The 22,270-nt window shown below is 37.8% G+C and overlaps 1 protein-coding gene across 2 annotated transcripts in view; it reads left to right on the forward strand.

The window, feature by feature from the left end:
• The first annotated feature begins 1,697 nt into the window (after window positions 1-1,697).
• ABCD1 (peroxisomal ABC transporter 1) overlaps window positions 1,698-22,270 on the forward strand; it is a 40,900-nt gene continuing 20,327 nt past the window's right edge. The window contains exons 1-12 of one of the 2 annotated variants that reach the window (XM_059577481.2): window positions 1,698-2,039; window positions 7,960-8,133; window positions 12,971-13,250; window positions 16,786-17,010; window positions 17,713-17,910; window positions 18,075-18,529; window positions 18,774-18,912; window positions 18,994-19,072; window positions 20,221-20,459; window positions 20,597-20,901; window positions 20,991-21,099; window positions 21,202-21,360. In XM_059577481.2, the coding sequence (XP_059433464.2) occupies window positions 8,072-8,133; window positions 12,971-13,250; window positions 16,786-17,010; window positions 17,713-17,910; window positions 18,075-18,529; window positions 18,774-18,912; window positions 18,994-19,072; window positions 20,221-20,459; window positions 20,597-20,901; window positions 20,991-21,099; window positions 21,202-21,360 (2,250 nt within the window). In that variant the 5' untranslated portion in view covers window positions 1,698-2,039; window positions 7,960-8,071. The remainder of the gene's footprint in view (window positions 2,040-7,959; window positions 8,134-12,970; window positions 13,251-16,785; window positions 17,011-17,712; window positions 17,911-18,074; window positions 18,530-18,773; window positions 18,913-18,993; window positions 19,073-20,220; window positions 20,460-20,596; window positions 20,902-20,990; window positions 21,100-21,201; window positions 21,361-22,270) is intronic. The other variant, XM_059577482.2, reaches the window with a different exon arrangement.

Genomic DNA, 22,270 nt, shown 5'->3' on the forward strand with positions numbered 1-22,270 from the left:
TCTTTTTTATTTTTTATTTTAGAAAATACATTTAAAAAAAAAAAAGTGGGTGCCACGTGTCAACATGTGATTGGTCCACGTAGAATTCCATTAAGTCAACTAACGGTCAACTGACGGAGGACTAACTTGGTCTATTATCAAAACCACAGGGACCTCCTGTGATAAAAATGAAATCCCAAGGGGAAAAAATAAAGTTGGAAAACTCCAAGGGGGTCTGGAGTATTTAACCCAAAATTTTAACTTTTAAACCATTTTTTTATTTTAAAAAAACAAAAATCAGGGATATTTCGGTTTTTTGTATATTTAACGGCTAAAATTGACAGAAAGGTCCAAATTGAGAGCAATTAAAAGTTCAGGAGACTAAATTGAGAGATTTTAAAGTTTATGAGGTATTTCAAAACAGGTGAAAGTTTGAGAATCTTCAGTGAAATTTCACCAAACTAAAAAAAGAAAAAAGAAAAGGAAATAAATGATTATTGACCACCCTTTCTTTTTATTTTTTTATTTTTATTTTTAAAGAAAACATATAGTCTCATTCAATATAGTAGTAGAATTCCGATTCCTAGCAACTTTATAACACGAGCATAAACTCAAACAACGCAGGGCGAAGGCCTAAAGTAACCATAGCCGAAATTATAAGATTACAAACATAAAAAATAATATATTACAATTTAAAATTTAACAATCTACTAATTTATAACTAAACATCAATTTAAATAATTGATATACAGACTCATACAAATGTATAGATAGCTGTCTCAGAAATAATGCTGTTTGGTGTACTTTGGGCATTGATGACATATTCCTATCCAAAATCTAACAATCTCCCAGCCTATAACTAAACATCAGTTTAAATAACTGAGCATTAGACAGACTCATATAAATGTAGATATAGGTCTCTTTGAAATAACGCTGTCTGGGGGTACTTTGGGCATTGATAAGAGTGACCGCTAGGCGTTGGGACCTTCACAATCACGCCACAGTCGCGCTGCACATCCCAAGGCCCTTCACACAATCGAACGTCACGCCTTCCGCAAGCGCGCTCAAACAGGCAACCACGTGGCAGTCTGTTCAGATATTTTTGTTTCTATACGATTGTAAAAGACGGGTTTTATTTGCTGAGATTTGCATATAAAAACACCAAAATACTTTTATGTGCCTAAAAAAGCTCTATTACAAATTGTGTTGAATTTCTTTTCTACGCTACTCATAAGGACTAAATTGTAAAATCAAAGAAAATGATAACCTGTTATTTGTTTATCATTATAACTTCACATTAATTGGATCAACCAAGGATTAAATAGTAGAGTCTGACCATTAATTTGTTTATCTTTATTTCACGTCAATTGGACCATGTAGTCCCGTCACAAAGTCTTCCACAATTAAATTGACCCATTACACATAGTTAATGCTCTCCTATTAAAGCCATTGTTAGTTGCCACTCATGATTGGTGATCGTTAAGAGTTTTTTTTTTCTTTTTCTTTTGGGGTCTTTCAAGACAGTAAAAGATGCCTACGAAAAGGTTGATTAAGACACTAAACAAGAGAGGCGTGATTAATAGGGGGATTAACTTAAACGAATACGGGACTCTGTCTGTCTGCCTGTCATAGTTTCCGTATAAAACTCATTCCTCATAATTAAAAATTATTACCCCAAACAAATATTTCTGTTGAAATAATAATATAAAAGTCCGGGAAAATCTCACCACTTCGTTTTATCATCATCGCTCTCTTTGCAAATTGCAATCAAAAGCATATAACACACGCACTCTCTCTCTTTCTCTCGCGTTCTCTCATCTTCCGTTCTTTGATTAAGACTTACGAGTTCGGTTCTGTCCGGTTCTTCTCACTGCCATTCAAACGGTTCTTCCGGATTTGAAAATCCTGGGGTTCGATCGTGCCGCTCTTGAGGATCTCCATTTCCGCGTGATTCGAATGCCGTAGACGCTGGGCTTGGACTGGTAGCTGAGAGCGAGGCGGACTGAGGGGAACGACCTCCATTTCTTATGGCGGCGTTTCCGTTCCTCGCTGATGATGAGGTACTGGAAACAGTTTACTGGAATTCTAAATTCCAATGAGTTGTGAAATTGAATTCCGCGTTTTTTTTTTTATTTTTAGTGTGCGCAATGTTCCTGTTTTTATAATTTAGATGGACAATTGTTGAAATTAAATTCGCTAGCTGTTTTGGTGTTGTTGAAGGGAGTTTTGAGCTTGGACATGGTTTGTACTAGCAGTATTAATTAACAAGTAAGTATGTCAAGTAAATATAGAAGGAAAAACATTCATAATATGTTCAAAATTGTGAAAAGAAGAAAAGAAAAAGAGAGATTAAGTAATATCAGTTGATTAGGTTTTACATAAACGGTGATATGGATGCTTAATAACGTGAATTCATTATGTCTAAACTTAGACATGGCATTCTTTAAGGTATAGAATTTCATTATGATCTGATTTTGAGTTCGATATGGTAGAGAGGGAGATGTGATGAAGAATACATGCATGGAGGCTTTATCTGCTTTTATGCAAACAGAGATAGAGATGCTTAAATGTAGTTCGTTATCATTTGATTTTAAGTTGAATATGATTTGTTCTCCGAAAGTAATAGATTGTCTTAATTAATGGAAAGGTGAGACAAAAGAGAGAGAGACACACACATAGTAAACCATGTGAAAAAAAAGAATATGTGTGTAATACTCACGTTGAGTAACACGGTGCAAGTACAGCTTATTTGTTATTGATTTGAGGCCGAATTTATGTATTTTTGTCTACCAATTGCGGTCATGCGCATGTGTCCATTTTATGCCATTACATCTTATCTAAAATTATCCTCTTTTCAATTTCCCTATTTAACTTATCATTTTTTACTACTGCTATTATAAGCCTTCATTTACCTCATTTTACTCCATTATCTCTATTCTCTTCTTTTAAAACTTCTCCACCACCCTCTTATCTCACATAATCAAAACACTACCCGACACCCCTCTGGAGTCCAGATAACACTGATCCACATGATGGCACCCCCACAAACTATACACCACACTATGAGACATGACCTCCAGTTTGGTTTCTTGAAAACATACAATATCAACTTTCCACTCTCTGAGTAGGTTCCTCACCCTCAAGCATTTATCCCCTTCATTCAAACCTCTCACATTCCAAAAAAGAACTTTAGGCTTCATCAAAAACGGAAATACCCCTCTTTTTTGCTTTACCACGACTTACACTCTCACTTTTAGATGTGTAATTAATGGAGCATCCAATTTTTTTTTTTGATGAATAATAATTTTTATTTAGAGGAGAAGCAAAGCTCATGTACACAAAAAGTATACAAGATAAGCCACCACCCTAATGGGATCAAAAATCTAGAAAGTTAACAAGCTTTAGAAGATTAGAGGAAAAGAAATTAGCAACAAACATTACAACCCAATCTAAAAGAGCTCTCAAGGAGGATTTTAATTGTAGCACGTTAGGCTTGCGATACTCAAAAAAGACAAATGCTCCACATTAATAAAGAAGGGATAACTTTTTCAAATGGCCTCTTTGGATTGACCCTGACCTTGTGTCTTCCAACAGTAAAGTAGCTCTAGGATGTTGCTAGGCCTTTGTTGCTCAGTTTAGAGATGGAACCCAAACCCTTAGGAAGACAACTTGCTTCAATAACTGTCAAAATAGCCATAACTGCTTCTCAAAACCCACACACGAACCCCCCAATACTTGATGGATCTCCTTCACTCTTTGCAAGACTCAATTTGAATACTCCAACCTTGAGTGACCAGATTTCCCCATTGTGATAGGAGCTAAGGGGAGTGCAGTATATAGCTTTCTCCCTATTGAGAAAAACCACGTCCGGACAACATGCCAAATCAAGCACATGTTGACTGATTTCTCCAACACAACCCACCTCCATTTTAACCAAAGCAGGCAGAGGAGAACCCTCTCCCTTTTCACCAATAAGGCTGACTCCCCATCCCAAGCTAGCCAAAGAGGAGCCAGTAGCACCGGGGGAAAAGAGCTTAGGAGATGGTTCTTTGAAAGTTAAAAACTTAGGAGTATTGACAGTAGAAAGAGTAAACTCTCTTTTGGAGGGGACCTACCACAACTTGTCTTCCTAAGAGAGCACAATTGAACATTAGCAAGTTCCAAATCTCCAACCCTCTCTCATAGATTGCCAAACAAACTTTGGACCTGCTTACTAGGTGATATTATATTTGAACTCTTCACGTAACCCACCTAATAAGAAATCACGTTGAAGCTTTTCAATATGGTTTGCCGAACTCGTAGGGAGACGAAGAGGGATAAGAAGTACGGAGGTAAATTTGAAAGTGTACTCTTGATAAGGGTAACCCTACCACCCTTGGACAAATATATCATTTTCCAACTAGCCAATCAAACTCTATCTTCTCGATAACACTGTCCCAAACCAAATATGCTTTTGGCTTTATAGGAGGGCCCTGACAGAAGACTCGGATACTTCAAAGGAAGAGAAGAAACCCCACAAGTCATAATACCAGCTAGCACATCCATATTATCAACATTTCCCACAAGAACCAATTCCAACTTAGCCAAGTTTATTTTCAAGCTTGATCAGCTTCAAAATATAAGAATAAGCACAATGGATGACGTAGATGATTTGGGTTAGCCCCACAAAAAATCAAAGTATCATCATTGAACAAAAGTTGAGAGATATAAATTCCACCAACATAGAAGCTAGACAACAAACCACCTCTTATTGTAGCAGAAATCATTCTACCCAACGCTTTCATCACAATGACAAACAACGAAGGAGACAGATGGTCCCCTTGTCTCAAGCTACGGGAACTACTTAAAAACCCTGTGGAAGTGTTATTCACCAAAACAGAAAACACACTGAGGAAAGACAATGAGCTATTTTAGAGCACTATTCCCCCCCACCCAAAAAAAAAAAAAACACACATCCTCAGCATGTACAATTGAAAGTCCCAATTAAGATGATCATAAGTTTTTTCTGCGCCAATTTTGCAGATAGCACCCGATTCTCCTATTCTTATTCTACTATCAAGGCAAAAATTGGAAATAAGAACATAATTTAGGATCTTCCTACCTCGGATAAATGCATTCTGCAACTTAGAAATAATTTTCTCCAACACCATCTTAAGTCTATTTGCAAGAATCTTAGCAATAATTTTGTAAATGCCACCCACTAGATTGATCAGGCGAAATTCCTTGGGATTCATAGCCCCATGAATCTTTAGAATGAGGACAATAAACGTAGTATTTAGGATTCTTTTAAACTAACTTCTAGCATGGAAGGCACGAAAGAGCTTCATGATGTCCTCTTTTAAAACAACCCAGCAAGCTTGGAATAATGCTATAGAGAAACTGTTAGGGCTCGACACCTTGTCACAATTCATAGATTTCACTACCTCCAACGCCTCCCCATCCTCAAAAAGTCTCTCTCCAACCAATTAGCCTCAGCCTCATAAATAGAATTAAAAGAAAAATTGGCTGGCAAAGGCCTCCTATAGAACTGCTCAGTGTATAAATTTTTATAAAACTTGACAATGTGCTAGCTTATCTCCTATTGGTTAGAATTATCATCAATCAACAAGGAGTCAATGGAGTTCTTCCTTATGTTGGAGTTAGCCATTTTGTGAAAAAACTTCGTACACTTGTCACCCTCCCTTAAGCACGAAACTCTAGATTTCTGCCTCCAACTCACCTCCTACATGAACGTGGATCTTTCTAACTCGCTAACAACTTTTTCCTTCTTCATTTTCTCCTCAACATCTAAGACCCTCTCTTTTTCAATGATATCAAAAGCACGTAGCTTTTCCTAAAGGATCTTCTTCTCTCTCTACAATGCCAAACACCTCATTCCATCTCCTTAAATCAAATTTCAAAGCTTTGAGCTTGCTATCTAAAATGAAGCTCGAAGAGCCTTGGAAATGATAAGAGTCCCACCACAATTTCACCTTGTCCACAAAACCCTCCGACTTTAGCCGCATGTTTTCTAATTTGAAGGACCTACCACCCCTTAGAAAGTCATCACATTCAAGGAGGATTGGGAAATGATCTGAGCAAAGTCTAAGAAGCCTCCTCTGGGACACACTAGGAAGTTGGGTTTCCCATGCCAAAGGTGAGTCTCGATTATTTCAATTAAAATTACCGCCAACAAGAGGGAGGTCCATTAGGCCCTGATAAAAAATGGTCAGAGAACTTCACCATAGTTGGGCATAAACAAACTTCTCTCAATCTCTCATTGGAGAACCTGATAATGTTAAAATCACCCCCAATGCACAAAGGCAAGGTTCACCAGCTGAGCATACTAGCCAACTCATAACAAATAAGCCTTCTATCCCTATTAGAATTAGGTTCATAGGCACTCGCAAAAGCCCAAGTGAATTGGCCTTCAACCTTTAACAGGTAGGGTGAACTCCCCCACACACACATCGATTGAGATGGGTAGTATTTAGTTAGAGTGAGACAAGAAGGTAAAGACAAGTTGTGGTGGGTCCTCTCCAAAAGAGGGTTGTTTGCTGTTTCATCCTTTTACAGTGTCATAGGTTGTAATGTTGGCTTTTGTTTTCCTTGGAAGAGTGTTTGGCAGACTAATGTTAACACCATTTATCCCAAAAGCTTAAGCTTATAGGATAAATGTAATCATTTAATTAATATTTTAATACTCTCCCTCACGTGTGGGCTCGAACTCCTTAATAGGTGAGACCCAACGCATGAAATATTTAATTGAATGGAAAGTGAATGACAAAGACAATGTTTGAACTCAGGACCTCTGCCCTGACACAATGTTAAATCATCACTTATCTCAAAAGCTTAAGGTTATAGGAAGGGATGAATTTAATCATATAATTAATATTCTACCATAAGATTCCTTTGAGAGAGGTTTTTTTTGGCTTGATCGGTAGCCTAGGAAAGATCCTTACCATAGACAACCTCAGGAAGTGGCACATCATTGTGGTCAATAGGTGTTGCATGTGTAAGAGGAATGAGATGTCCTTGGACCATCATCTCCTCCATTGTGAGGTTGCTTGTGCCATTTGGAATGTTTTCTTCAGTTGATTTGGGCTATCTTGGGTTATGCATAGACGAGTAGTTGACTTGTATGCTTGTTGGTGGACTGCTAGTAGCACTCAAGAGTGCTGCTATATAAAAGATGGTGCCTTCATGCCTTTTATAGTGTCTATGAAGGGTAATGAATGACATGAGTCTTGAGGACTATGAGAGCACTTTGGACGAAATTAAGTCTTTATTTTTCAGTACTCTGAAAAATAAAATCTTTGAATCTTTGAATAGTCTTTATTTTTCAATAAAATCTTATTTTTCAATAAGTCTTTATTTAAATCTTTGAATAGTTTCTTTGTTTCTCTTTTGATGATTAGTTATCATGATTTTCTTGTTCTTTTTGTTCCTATTAGCTAGGTGTTTTCTTTTGTATATTTATTGTGTATTAGGAGGTGCCTTACGTGGTTAATGATATTTCGATTATTTATCCAAAAAAAAAAAAAGGCAAAAAAATGTAAATGGAAAAGTATAGATGCAGTGCCATGGCAGTTTCCTAAGATGGTTGCTTTTCAATCTTATCATGCACATTTTAGACCTTTGAATGGTGGCTGGAATTTTAAGTATAATGATAGGGTGCAGTGTATAGTGCTGGTCCAATAATTAATAATATATAGAAAAGAAAAGGTGAGTCTGAATTTTGACAGTTATTATTACCCATTTGGATGCATATATGTGTTCTCTGTCATATGATCTGCCTTGTACTGTCTGAATATAAAGGAGTGGCACTGATTTTTGTGATTGGTATAAAATAAAGTGCGTTCCTGGAAAACATGGCTCTTTAATTTTTGTTTTCATGCGATGTCATTTACATCTTCAGTATGTGGAGCTTACAACACTAATGCACTAAATGCTTCTTCTCTCTCTTTAAAAAGTTTTTAATTGTTCTTTTTTTGTCTGCAGATTATCATCTTTCAATTGCTTCTAATGTTGGTCAGAGTTTTTGTCTCCTGGAGATAAGAGGAAGCTGTCACAGTTGCTGGTATTTGTTAATAGGGAAGGTTGATCTACAGCCATGCCTTCTCTTCAACTGTTGCAATTAACTGATCATGGTCGAAGTTTTCTGGCCTCCAGGAGGTATTAACTGCCTTCTTCCATATGTGCTTCTCCTAATACTCAATTATGCTATCTGATTTTAACGCTTCTGTTCCATTATTGAGGCAGTTTATCTGGTTTGTCTATTTGATAGTTGGTTCTTGCATTTCTGCTGTCTTATTGTTTCGATTTTACTGACACTGTAATCTATTCAAATTGTCAATTTTCGTTTAACAGAAACTGGTTGTTCAATGTGCAATGAACAAGCCTAATTAATTGACTTCTTCATATTCATTACAATCAAAATTCAGCCAGACTATATTTAGATGATATTGACTAATATGGGATAGATATCTATGAGAGTGCATAGACTAGGAGGAGATAGGACAGAAAACAATCATTGTTTATAAGTAAAAGTTCTTCAAAAGATTTGGGAATTAAACACTAGAGATGCAGTTTCCTGTATGTATTGGCAATGCTTGTCAAATAATTCAATGTAAATACTGACATAGGAAAGATTGTGCATTGATGCTTTTTGGTGTTCGAAGTTGAATGGTAAGACTGAAAATTCAACCTTTTTTGTTTCAATTCTTCGACCTTCACATGTTGAAGACTGGGAGTTCTGAGAAACAGAATTGATGAACCTGGGCTTAGTGTTTGACAACATTATTAGAAATATAATTGTGTTTTTTTTTTTGATAGGTAATCAAGCAATTATCATTAAAAAAGCGTTAAGCGCCCCTAAGTATGCAGGAAGTATACACAAGGAACACAAAAAAAAAAAAAAAAAAGAAAAAAAAAGAAGAAGAAAGAAAAACCCAAAAAAGAGAAACACACCCTCAAAAGAAACCCTAAACCCACAAAGAAGCCCAAAACCCGCTAAATAGCCCTGCCTTTACCCTGGCTAGAACCATTGCCTCTAGTATCAAAGTTAATGTAGCATTCCAAATTTTTAAGCTCCCTCCGCCCTTTTGGAGTAGAAGCAGAACCCACAACCTCACGATGCTGTCCCTCTTCAAGGAAGGTTAGCAGATCCAGAAGCCTTTTCTCAATACCCCCCAAAGGAGATCCCCATAGAGGGACAAGCCCCTTCGCACTTAGCGCTACCTCAGAGTAGCTGTCATCCCCCGTCTCTCCATCCTCAGTCCCATCCATATCAATAAAGACAAAGCATGGAGAATCGACACACTAATACAAATCCCACCATTGTTTCACCAATTCTACTAACCCTTTTGCTTTAGCTACATATTCTCAAATTTAAAGGAGTGCAAGCCCCTAGGCAAACCTCCACGGTTGAGCATGATGGGAAAATGATTAGATAAGGGATGAGAAAGCCGACATTGGATTAGGTCTAGGAAATGCTCTTCCCAATCCAGAGAAACGAGCAATCTACCAATCTTGAACATAGATTGGTTGTTGGACCAAGTGAAAGAACCTTCATCCAACAGAATATCCATCAAGCCCTGCTTTGTAATAAAGTCGAAAAATTCCCACATTGCATAGGTCAAACAAGAAACCTCCACCTTTCGTTCAAGAAGCGAATAACATTGACATCTCCCCTGATGTACCAAGGGCTTTCCCCCCAACTGTAGACACTTGCCAACTCCTCCCACAAATAATGTCTTTCTGAGTCAACATTAGGGCCATAGACTCTTGAAAAAGTCTATACATACTAGTCTAAGAGCCTGTTTGAGATTGTATTGGGAAATAGAGCTTTAATGTCTAGAAAAAGCTTCATTTAGAGTTTTTTTTTTTTTTTTTTGTCCTTCCCAAAAGTGTGTTTTGGCCTTCTTTAGAACAAAAGGTCAAAAAAAGTACTGTTGGTGTTTTTTACCAAGCGGACCCATTTTTGCTTTCAAATTATTTTTATGTATTGAAAGTACTTCTTAAGCTCCTTAACACAATCGCTAATAGGCTCTAAAGCGTATTTGAATTTACAGGAAATAGAGGAAGTGTCCACTACCTCTTCAATGCGATCCATTACTTGTTTATCCCATATTGATAGTATGCCTCAAGAGGCTCTTGAAGCTAGCAAAGAAGATCACTTAGTGAAAAACTTGCCCCACAAACCACGGACAATGCCAGATGAGATCATTTCCATTTTTGTTTCTTGAAAGCACACTACATCAGACTTCCAATTTCTCAACAAATTGCTAATGTCGAACCTTTTCCCTCCGTCGTTAAGTCATCTAACATTCCAACACATGATTTTCAAATTCATAATGGAATAGTAGCCTTACCTTGATTCCTAGAAGAGACAGGGTTTGGATTTGTTCCACTTGGAATCAGAAGTCATCGAGAAGTCATCGAGCATGATAGATTGAGAAGTTCCCTAGCTCCTTTGACCTCATTCCCAGCCTCTTTTTTAGGTGAGCCTGACTCACCTTTGGCACTCGTGGCTTGATTCAATAGCTGAGAATAAATCTGATGCCTCCTGCTTGAAATCTTTGTAAGAAACCCCCAAGAATTTCTCTAACCCGTACAAGCATCTCTTGACCCAAGCTGTGGTCTGGACTTGCCTCATGCAAGTGTTGGGAGTGTTGAGAGGGGAAGTCTCGGGAAGAGAACTGAGGTCAACCTCGTTGCATAGAGGGTTCCACTGTAACTGATCTGATGGTCTGTAGAGGGGTTGGGTTGTTCGAATCTAAATTCAGGTCCAAAAAACTGAGATGGGGACTAACCTAAGACCCGGACTTGAGAACACCATTAAAAGAATTTTCTCTTCCCTTCCAAAGCCACTCTCAAAGCAAAAATTCTGAAGAAATATCCCTGGAATGTGCAGGCTTCCTCTCCCCTCCACCTCACAGGAACCCCTACTAAAAGAAGCACCCAAAGTGAGAAGCCTGTGACAGTGTAGCACATAAACAGATGATGCTGGGCAAGCTGTCAGAATGGGATTACAGAGGAAAGGCCGAAGTCAGGCATCCATCACCAGTGGTGAAAACCCAGCCACCAGCGAGAATGATGCTTTTCTCGCTGTCCCAACAGGATGTGCTATTGCCAGTCTTGAAGTGGGCATATTCATCATATCATAACACGTCTTTCTGTTCATTGAGGGGGTTGTCTTCTTTCGTTCATTAATTGGTCCAAGAGGACCGCTCACCCAAAGAGAGCAGGTGGCCTGAAAGGAACAGAAATGGCCACCCACCTGTTTTCAACCAAGATTGCAACCCAAAGGCTAGTTCAGGGATGAAACCCACTGAAAACCCATTGATTATAAACAAGACTGAAGTGGGCCGAGGCTGTCTAATGAAGAGCCAGCTACTACATCAAGGATCTTAGGAGAGAATGGCTATACTGAGTAAGGCCTACACTGTCCACGAGGCCTGTAACAGGAGGAGTGTCACTGGTTGAGGTATCCCCAGGCCCAAATGGATCTGGGGAATAGTTGGGTTTGATTACATGTGGCACCCAAGGGGGGACCTCCCGTGATCTTTCCTATTTCAAGAAGAGTATCAGTCGAGGCCTGTTGTCCGCAACCGAACTCCTTGTAGTATGCTGAAAAGGCACTCTTTTGAATTTGTTTAACATCCTAAAAGGGAAAAACAGAGCTCCCACTTTTCCGCCCCTAGTTTCTTGTTTAGGCAATTTTCGGGCCTTGGAAATAGGCTGATGAGTTGACTAAGCTAGTCATCTGAGATGTTGCTTTCTGAGATATCCTAGGGGGACATGCTGTTTGGGAAGCTGCAGCAATGATCACTGCAAAACCCATTTCGTTTGAAGTGGCCAGAATGCTTTGTCCGGTGACTACTTGAGCATAAGAACAGTTCATGGTGACAAGACAAAGCTCCGATGAGGGTATGATGATGGCCGGAGGGCGTGTTTCACGGAGGTAAGAGGAGACAACAGATTTTGGAGTCTCGAGAAACCCGCACCATCTCCAACTGTTCTTACTTTCAGGGATGAGAATGAAGCCTGTCCTCCTGCTGCTGTTAAATTCTTTAATGGCCATGTATCTCCCATGAGAGTTACTGCTGTTGGCCCATGAAAGCTCTTTGTGGTTCTCTGGATTTGTGAAGGTAACCCAAGTTGTTTTCCGACCTAGAAGCGTTGTTGACTATTGAAGGCAACCAAAAGGCTCCGTCCCTTACCAGGATGATCAATCGATAGTAACCTTTACGTCGTTCTACAACTCATAACATGAAGAAACTCCCTCCTGATTTGGGAATGAACTTGAAAGATTTTGATTCAATGAAGAACTTAGAACTGCACATGGAGACACTTTCAGTAGCAACAACTGCCTCCGCAAACATGGTATTAGGAGGTGAAACTTCACCAGCATGTGTGCATTGAGTATGTACTATTAAAACCCCCAGGAAGGACATCCAGTTTCTTATCAGGAAAAGGTTGGAGAGAACAAAGGGATGGGTGAAGGAGCACAATAGAAGGTTAAACGGAGGTGAATATAGAGAGATTAAAGGTCGAGGAGGGAAGGAGCCAGATTTTTTTATTGTCTTCACTCAAGCAACCTTTATGATATTACACCCATCTCTGCCCCTTTGTGACCCTCTTCAGAATAATGTTGTGTCTAATATGTCATTTGGATTGCTGACATCATTGATCCATCATTCTAATGATATTTTTTATCAATAATAATTTATTGAAGAAGAAAAGCTCCGTACACGAAAAGTATTCTAATGATGTTGTGGGTAATATTGTATGGTTTTTGTTTCTTTTCTGTTCCATTTATTTGTTGTGAAATCATATGCTACGCTTTTCTTGTTTTTGATCTAGTGAATTTTGTGTTTGCTCTAATAAATGTCATTATGACAGAAAAGTTGCTTCCCCCTTGCCATACATTTCTATGTTCAACTTACTAATCATGCACACAACCCCTGCTTACGCTCTTTCATGGAACCTTATAATTTTTATTCCACAGGAAAACTCTACTACTTGCCACTGGTATCTTAGCTGCTGGAGGGACTGCTGCGTATGTGCAATCACGGTTTAACTCTAGAAAGCCTGGTTCTTATCAGCATCACAATGGGCTCAATGATGATAAAGAAAAATCAGAGGAGGTGTTTAGAGATGATAATAATGTAAAGAAAACCACAAAAAAGAAAGGAGGATTGAAGTCAATTCAAGTTCTTGCTGCAGTTTTACTATCCGAGATGGGCAAAATGGGTGCGAGGGACCTCTTAGCTTTAGTGGCCATAGTGGTAAGCCCCTTTTTGTGTACATCTGGGTGCAGGGTTTGATGTGTTTTTGTTGTTATTTCCTGATTGCTCTTTTTAAAACTATTATCTTCCTTTTAGGTACTAGAGTATATCACTCTGAGCCATGACAATTCGAATAACTTTGAGTCATGAGGAAAGAACTTTATATCATGTTTACATTGTTATATAGATGCAGTGTAAATATGAAGTCTGAATTTCTTTTGTGTATGTTCTTGTTTGTAAGAAAATGTAGTAAATGCTTCTGCAAGTTTTGTAACCTTTGCCTCTTTCTGATGGCTTTGCATTTGTTTCCCTTGCTAGTGTTTGTGTCAGCTATCAGTATATTTTATTTGATATGGTTTTTCTTTGGAAAGCGCCTCAAATGTACTCAATTCGTAGTTGTGGGATTTGCTTTTGTACCTGAACTTATTATTTGTTGTTAAGCTTAAACAAAAAAAAGAAATAAATAAATATAATATTAATGTTGGTAACTTTTATTGAATACAATTGTTGACCATTAGTTGATGACAACCTTTATCTTTCAGATTTGGTGAGTGTGAAATACTGATCCAAGATCTAGCTAAAATCAGTTTGCTCTTCCTTTCCCCATGCTTAAATATGGGCATTCCTCTACTTGTCTTAGTATCAGCACGTCTGAGTCTGCAACTGAGTTCGTTCGCCATTCACAATGACTTAAGAAGGAATAGTGGGCTGGGGACGAACTACCATATTGAGTTAGGACCCTCTATTTAAGATATATAGCTACCTTATATAGCTTCCAGTCAATTCAAGGAAATACCGCTCTGATATACTGCCAGCCTACTTGCTGAAAGCACAAATTGAAGGGTTGACCATTCATTGTATGAAGTTTTTAAGACCTCACCAATCAGCCTTACACTTTTTAGTTCATAATGAATGAAGTGAACCCATGGATGAAACAAGCAGCGGCCAGCTGCTGCGCGTTAGCTTGTCCATTTTCTTGCTCCCTCCCTTTTGCTAAACCATGGGGAGCCTCGAGTAGTTTACGGAGCAAATTTAGTTGTCGTGACAATACCTTTTTAGCTTTTGAAAAGGGGAATCATTCTTTCATTGCCTTTACAAGTTGGTTATACTGGAGGCCGGCTCCATACGAGGATTATCTCTTACCTAGTCTAGTAGCCTATTCACAACAAGCTTCATTTCACTCTCCTCTCCCACGGCTCATTCCTTTCAATGGCTTTGATCTTCTCATCCTTTCTTCCACACTTTGAAGCTTGCTTTCAATTGCAAAGGCCAAGAGGACAGGGAAAATTAGACACCTTTCTACCTATCGTGGGTGGGAGCTTATCGTTAGTTAGCTGCTTTCTGAAGATCCCTATAGGATGCAGTCAGTGAGATTCCATTCAAGTCCTGCTGTACCCAAACTCCTGGCTTCCTAAAGATTGATGAGAGGAAGTGCAAGGTTCTAGGTATTGATTAGCAGCCCTTCCTGCTCTTGTCTAGGATACTGACATGGTCTTGGACTCGATAAATGGGAGCTGCTTATGAGTTCCATTCCAGCCCCAAGACGGACAACAGAGTGGGGAGGAGTTGGCATGGTGACCAGTCGACCTGCCCTGTTCGTCACTCAATAGAGACATTCAAAAGAGTATCCCCAAGGGCTGCTCTGGAACCCATCTCCCCATGCATCTGGGCAAACCATACCATATTGCTCATTGATTGACTAGCGCTCTCCCCCGCCTCTTTTCCTATCCTTAGCAGATTCTGTATTGTAATTGAATTAAATAATACATATGCCTTATGTGACAGACATTATCAAATGATTTACTAGAAAAAAGGACAAATATGCAAGAAGAAATCAAATACTTATGCGATGACTAATAGTGTGTATATATATATATATATATATATATATATATATATATATATATATATATATATTTCTTTCTTTTTTGAGAAATTGTGTTTCAAATATTCATTTCTTCATTTAACTTTAAAGCTTGTGGTTGGGACAAGATTAATTTAAATTTAATTTTTCCATTCATTTTATTTCTTTCTCTTTATTCTCACTTCATCCAGCATATGGAATTCTGGGTTTTTGTGGACTTCCTTACTCTAATGTTTCACTACTAGAAAGAAGCAAAACCGTGTGCTTGATGCCCATATATGTTATTTTATTGCCCGCATTCATAACTTTACATTTACTTATCAAAAAAAGGAAAGAAGCAAATCATATCTGTTGATTATAGTTTAGTAGTATATTTTTAAGATTCCAGTTTTCATAGAAATAGCCAGTTTGTTGTATGTCCTCAAATATTCAAGAAATTCTACCTGTAATTAGCTTTTGTATCGTGTAGAAGAGGACTCAAGTAGATGGCATTACATTATGCCTCTTTGAAAGAGCACCTTTTTTTTTTTTTCCTGGGTTTTGAGAAAGAGGCATGAATCCCTTAAGGGGTGTTGGTAGAAAGAAAGAAGTGCCATATTATAATCTTAACATATTATTTTAAGAGAAGTTCTTTTATAAAACTTCTTTAATTACCTATCGAAAAAACTTTTAAGAGAAGTTCTAAAGTTTTTGTACTTGTTCTTCCCTTTTCTTTTTTCTTCCCCCTGTCCCCAACAAGGATCCTACTTTTGCTTGCAATAGATGTGATTGCTGGCAGATTTCATTAAAGCCTCGTTTGATTGGACAACCAATTCTTTAATTAGTGGTTAAACATGCCAAATTTCCAAGTATTACCCAATGTTGGTTCCACTAAGTGGAATCCTGGGAGTGTGGCTTTGATGTGGTCCTACCCTTTAGCACTTTGTATGAAGTGACTCTCTCAAAACTCAAAGTGATACATTTGTGCTCTGTAGCCCAAAACTTGTAGGATTCAAACTAGAAGGAATTGCAATTGAATCTTAATTATACTTTTATGTGAATTTGTGATAAGTAGGGTTTAATCAAGGTTCAATTGCTCTCTCTCTCTCTCTTCCTTTTTTTTTTTGGTAAGTGAATTGCTCTCCAAGTTAGAAATCTAAAATCATTTCTATCTTAACAGATGGATAATGTAGAGATCAAATACAGGTCATCATATTGTTAATATATAAGTAACATCTTCTCAAATGTGATACGAGATAATTCCTTCTTTGAGCGGTATAATGGGCTTTGAACTCACAGCCAGTGTGTCACCACTGGGCGCCAAAGAACCAAAAAGGTTAAAGGTTCTGCAGGGTTTCTCCTTTTCATTGTGTTAATGTTAGGATAATTTATAAAGTGATGTATTTTTGAAAACCACTATATATTTCTTTAGAAAAAAAAATGATTAATCTATGATTTAGATAGAAGAGTTATCTCCTAGTATATTCCCTAAGGATTTTGTGCATCGTTTCTGTCTTATTATCTAAGGAAAAGTTGAAAGAGAACTGTCAAAATTTAAGCTAAATGCATAAACATAACTTATTTGAGAATATCTTGTCTGTCTTAGTATCTGAGGAATGGACAAGACTTGTGACATGAACAAGATTGGTTCTTGTAGTGTTCTGTCAATTACAACTCTTCCACTTTTTCCAGGTGTTGCGAACTGCTTTAGGGAACAGGCTAGCGAAAGTGCAAGGATTTCTATTCCGTGCTGCTTTTCTTCGACGTGTACCATTATTTTTTCGGTTGATTTCGGAAAATATTTTATTATGTTTCCTTGTTTCAGCCATGCATTCAACTTCAAAGTACATTACAGGGGCCCTAAGTCTGCGGTTCAGAAAAATATTGACAAGACTTATCCATGCTCATTATTTTGAGGTACTTCTGTTTACCGTTTTGGGTGCAAGATTGCTGTATGTAAATTTTTTATTTTTGGTTTCCTTTATTTTTTTAATTCTCAATTGTTAACATTTTAAGTCTGCCTGTGTGTGACTTTTCTGTCCTCTTTTCCTTTTAACATCTGCAACTGTGGTTTGGATGATATAGTTAGTGTTTTCATACATGTAATATATCCCGCCTCTTTGGCGCCTTGCCTTAGGTTATTAGGGTATGGGGTTCAGTTTTTACGGGCAAGAAAAAATGTTTTAAGATATCTCAAGGCAGGAAGAATCAATGGTTTTTGTCTAAAAATGGGTTCTCTGATGTAATTTATTGGGAAGGTAAAGTAATACCTGTACATCTTAAGTTTGTAGGCAAATATAAAATGCATATTCTTCTAGGCTCCTGTGGTACCTTACTAAAAAATGGTTTTTAGATGTAGTGAGCTTTTTAGGACTTCTATATAATCCTAACTTTGACTTTCTTCCTTTAACTTCTGCTTGTATGCTTTGGGCTGATACATTGTGGCAATGCGCTGTAGTTTATATACTCTTAGATCTTATTTTGCATCTGTAAACCGTTTTTCTGTCTGATTGATTTGCCCCAAGTCAAAAAGCCTGTTGTGATCACCTTCTCCATGGTGTTTTGCCTGTACTAACAATGTTCTCTTTGTTGTTTATTATTTCTTTATTTGGGTTTCAGAATATGGCTTATTACAAAATATCACATGTTGATGGCCGGGTAAATAATCCTGAACAACGAATTGCAAGTGATGTGCCAAGGTTCTGTTCAGAGTTGAGTGAACTTGTACAGGATGATCTAACAGCAGTCACTGATGGTCTGCTTTATACTTGGCGTCTTTGTTCTTATGCCAGCCCCAAATACGTGTTGTGGATATTGGTAATTTTCTATCTGTTGTGATCTCTAATCAGTCAAATCTTTTCATGATAGTTTAAATGTTATACTATAGCTATTTTCCTGACTATTTGCTGATAGCTTGTAGACGCTTGTAGACTGGTGAATAATTATTAAAGCTAGCCTCTACCTCTTATGTTACTTTCCAGGCATACGTAGCAGGGGCAGGGGTCATGATTAGAAACTTCACTCCTGCTTTTGGGAAACTAATGTCCAAAGAACAACAATTGGAAGGAGATTATCGGCAACTTCATTCACGGTTAAGGACCCATGCAGAGAGTATAGCATTTTATGGTGGAGAAAGAAGAGAAGAATTTTATATTCAGCGGAAGTTTAAAACCCTGATTAGGCATATGAGTATTGTTATTCACGATCATTGGTGGTTTGGCATGATTCAGGACTTCTTTCTGAAGTATCTTGGTGCTACTGTTGCTGTTATCCTCATTATTGAGCCCTTCTTTTCTGGCCATCTGAGACCTGACACTTCAACCATTGGGCGTGCAGAGATGTTGAGCAATTTAAGATATCATACTAGTGTCATAATTTCCCTATTTCAGTCTCTTGGAACACTTTCTATAAGTTCAAGACGACTTAATCGTCTCAGGTATTATATGATCTGTTCTTTACGGCATTTTCCAAGAATAAAACAGGCAGTCTATAATAATCAATATAAGCATCTTCCTAACTGCAGCATTAGAGATCTTATTGATGCATTTATATGACTAAATGTGAAATATGAGAGTTATATGTTGGTGATTAGGCATGTCCTATGTTAACTTGTGGTGATTACGAATGTCCTATTCTAACTTGTGACTAATATCCTGACCTATTATTCTCTTTGGTTGCAGTGGTTATGCTGACCGCATTCATGAGTTAATTGTCATATCAAAAGAGCTAAGTGCGGTTAATGATAAATCTCCTCTGCGGAGAGATGGAAGTTCTAATTACATTTGTGAAGCTAATTACATTGAATTTGCTGGTGTCAAGGTACATGAAAATTATTTAATTATCTACCCTGAGTTTGTATCAAGTTTGTGTTTTTATGTTCTTATAGCAAGTCTCTTCCAGGTTGTTACACCCTCTGGTAATGTCTTGGTGGATAATTTGACGCTTAGAGTTGAGTCAGGATCTAATCTTTTGATCACAGGTAGCCTTTTTGACTTAAGAGAATCTTTATTGGTGTTATTTCATTCTATATATTCTTTGCTTTGTGTCTCCTTGCCCTTTCAAGAATAATAAAGTCAGTTCTTACGTGAAATCATAGCACTCACTTTAAGGGTATTTATAAACTTTGATAAATGTTCTATGTTTTAAATCTAGAGATCACACAGCTAGCTAGGCGTGGTTCAGTTGAATACGGTGGTGGTGTGGCAGAAGTGGAGGGTTGTGGATGTGGTATAGTGATGATGTTGCTGTGGTTAATGGTTAATGGTTGAGTCATGGTAGCATCAATTTGCCATTCTCAGATGTTATAATGTACATTGGAGGGTGGTTTAAGTTGGTGGTGGTGGTTGTGTGGTTGCTTTGGTTCCTGTGGTGGCATGTTTGACTTATTTAAGATGGCAAAGTGGTGGTGGTGCAGGTATGGGTTAAGGTGGTCCTGATGATATTGAATGGTAATGATCTTTAACGAATGGAAACTAGGGGGTGGTGGTTTTGGTGTTAATGTTAGTGATTGTGGTCGTGGTGATGGCAGGGGTGTGGAAGGTTGTAATTTGTTTTAGGATAGTTGCATAATTAAGAGGTTTAGTGCATGTTGGTTGCATAGTGCTCTTCTAAGGTTGGAATGTCTTTTATACTTTTCCCTGCATGGTGGAGATTGTGCTGTTGAAGTATTGATGGATGGCTGTCACAGCCAGGAATATATGTTTCTTCCGGAATTTAAATGTTGTATGAATGGTTTGACGCACATTAGTATTGGAAATAAATTTATTTTGGGGCAGAAGCATGAGTTTTGTATCCGTTATTCCTGCTCTTTTTATTAAGTGAATTTTATTCAACCAATAAGTACAAGAGTACAAACTAATGTTTGACAGCAGAATCAGAAATAACGAAGCAGAAACAAAGAAATACAAACAAACCAAATAAATGTATTTAATTCAACCTAAAAGAACGAGCACAAACTACTTCTTGACAGCAGAATTAGAAATGATACTTTGCTTTATGATTGTCTATATTTGTACATGAAAATGTAAAAACGAAATGGAATGGGTGTTAAAAGATTTTTTTTTTCTGAGATACCAGCTCAGTATGTGATTATGACATGTTGGATTTATATGTTAATTTCTGCTGAAGGTCCAAATGGTAGTGGGAAGAGCTCACTTTTCCGAGTTCTAGGAGGCCTCTGGCCTCTAGTATCTGGCCACATCGTGAAACCTGGAGTTGGTTCTGATCTAAATAAGGAGATTTTCTATGTGCCACAGCGACCATACACAGCTGTAGGGACACTTAGGGACCAGTTAATTTATCCTCTTACTGCAGATCATGAGGTTGAATCTCTCACTCATAGTGGAATGGTGGAGCTATTAAAAAATGTAAATTTTCTATTTTTCTTTCCCTCTTATTGTCTTCTGAATACTAATAGACGCTTAAAATTTGTTAGTTCCATTGAAATTTGATTACCAGCCTTCAATATAACTGATGGAGTAGGAATTGCATGTTTTGTTTCAAGGTTGACCTTGAGTACCTATTAGATCGTTACCCACCTGAGAAAGAGATAAACTGGGGTGATGAACTATCTCTGGGTGAGCAGCAAAGATTGGGGATGGCCAGACTGTTTTACCATAAGCCTAAATTTGCAATTCTTGATGAGTGCACTAGTGCTGTCACAACTGATATGGAGGAACGTTTTTGTGCTAAAGTCCGAGCAATGGGAACATCATGCATAACTATATCACATCGACCAGCACTAGTTGCATTTCATGACGTGGTGTTGTCCTTGGATGGTGAAGGAGGCTGGAGGGTTCATTATAAAAGGTTAGATTTCTAAGTTGGTTAATTGCAATCTTTGTGTTTGTCTATAAGGATGAAGACATTTGTTTATCAGACTTTGATGATAACTTCAGGGAGGATTCTCCAGTCCTTACCCAAGCAGAGATTGCTATGAAGCCTTCTGAGACAGATCGCCAGAGTGATGCAATGACAGTTCAACGAGCGTTTTCCATGAGTGGAAAGGTTAAAAAAATTCAAATTTAATCCTATTATGGTTTGCTTTCTTTTGTTGTAATTTGTTTTTATTATAAATTCAAATTTAATCCTATTCTGGTTTTTCTCCAGAATTCTTCACTCTCAAATTCCAAAGCACAATCATACATTACAAAGGTGAGAGCAGTGTCCCCCTCTGTGGATCAAACAGTTCCATTGCCAGTGTTTCCACAACTCCAAACAACTCCAAGGGTGTTGCCATTGAGAGTAGCTGCCATGTTGAAAATATTGGTGAGTCTCTTTAGTTTGATGACACTTTCTTAAGTCGGTACTGTTTATGTTGTAGTCTTGGCATGGTATTACTTCACCAGAATATGGCTGACAGTTGTGTTTTGTAATTGTGTTATTTTCTGGTGTTCTATATTTTTTTTTGGGCACTCTGATGTCTAAATCATTCTAGTCATTGCATTTCCTTCATCTTCCAACTTCTCTATATTGAGTCCTGACACAAATTGAGAAACACTTCGTGGAAGAATTTTCTTCATTAATTTGAATAATACACAAAACGTTAGCTATATACATCAACCCTAGCAGCAGAAAAGGAAAACTAACTAGGTTATATAAGATCCCATGATTTATGGGATATTCTAACATAATAGAAAACTAACCAAATCAGCCTAATTCTAGGAATACAGGCTGTTACAAAATTTTCTAAAATAGCTAACTATACACGTATAGAATACAAGTCATTAAACACGTTTTCCCACACTCCCCCTCAAGCTGGCGAATAGGTATTTTTCATTCTCAGTTTGGATACAATACTCTGAAACACTGAACTACTTAACCCCTTGGTAAGTACATCAGCAAGTTGGCCATGTGTAGACACATAAGGTGTACAAATCAATCCACTCTCCAATTTTTCTTTGATGAAGTGTCTATCAATTTCAATGTGCTTTGTTTGATCATGCTGTATTAGATTATGAGCTATGCTGATTGCGGAGTTATTATCACAATAGTCTCATCAGACCATCCCACTTAATCTTCATGTCTTCTAAGATAATCTTCAACCAAAGTAGTTCACATACACCTTGAGCCATTGCTCGGAATTCTGCCTCCGCACTAGACCAAGCCACCACATTTTGTTTCTTACTCCTCCACGTCACAAGATTTCCGCCAAGAAAGGTGCAATATCCAGAGGTCA

This window comes from Corylus avellana, chromosome 11, assembly GCF_965113065.1.
Source record: "Corylus avellana chromosome 11, dhCorAvel1.hap1.2, whole genome shotgun sequence".
Lineage (NCBI taxonomy): Eukaryota > Viridiplantae > Streptophyta > Magnoliopsida > Fagales > Betulaceae > Corylus > Corylus avellana.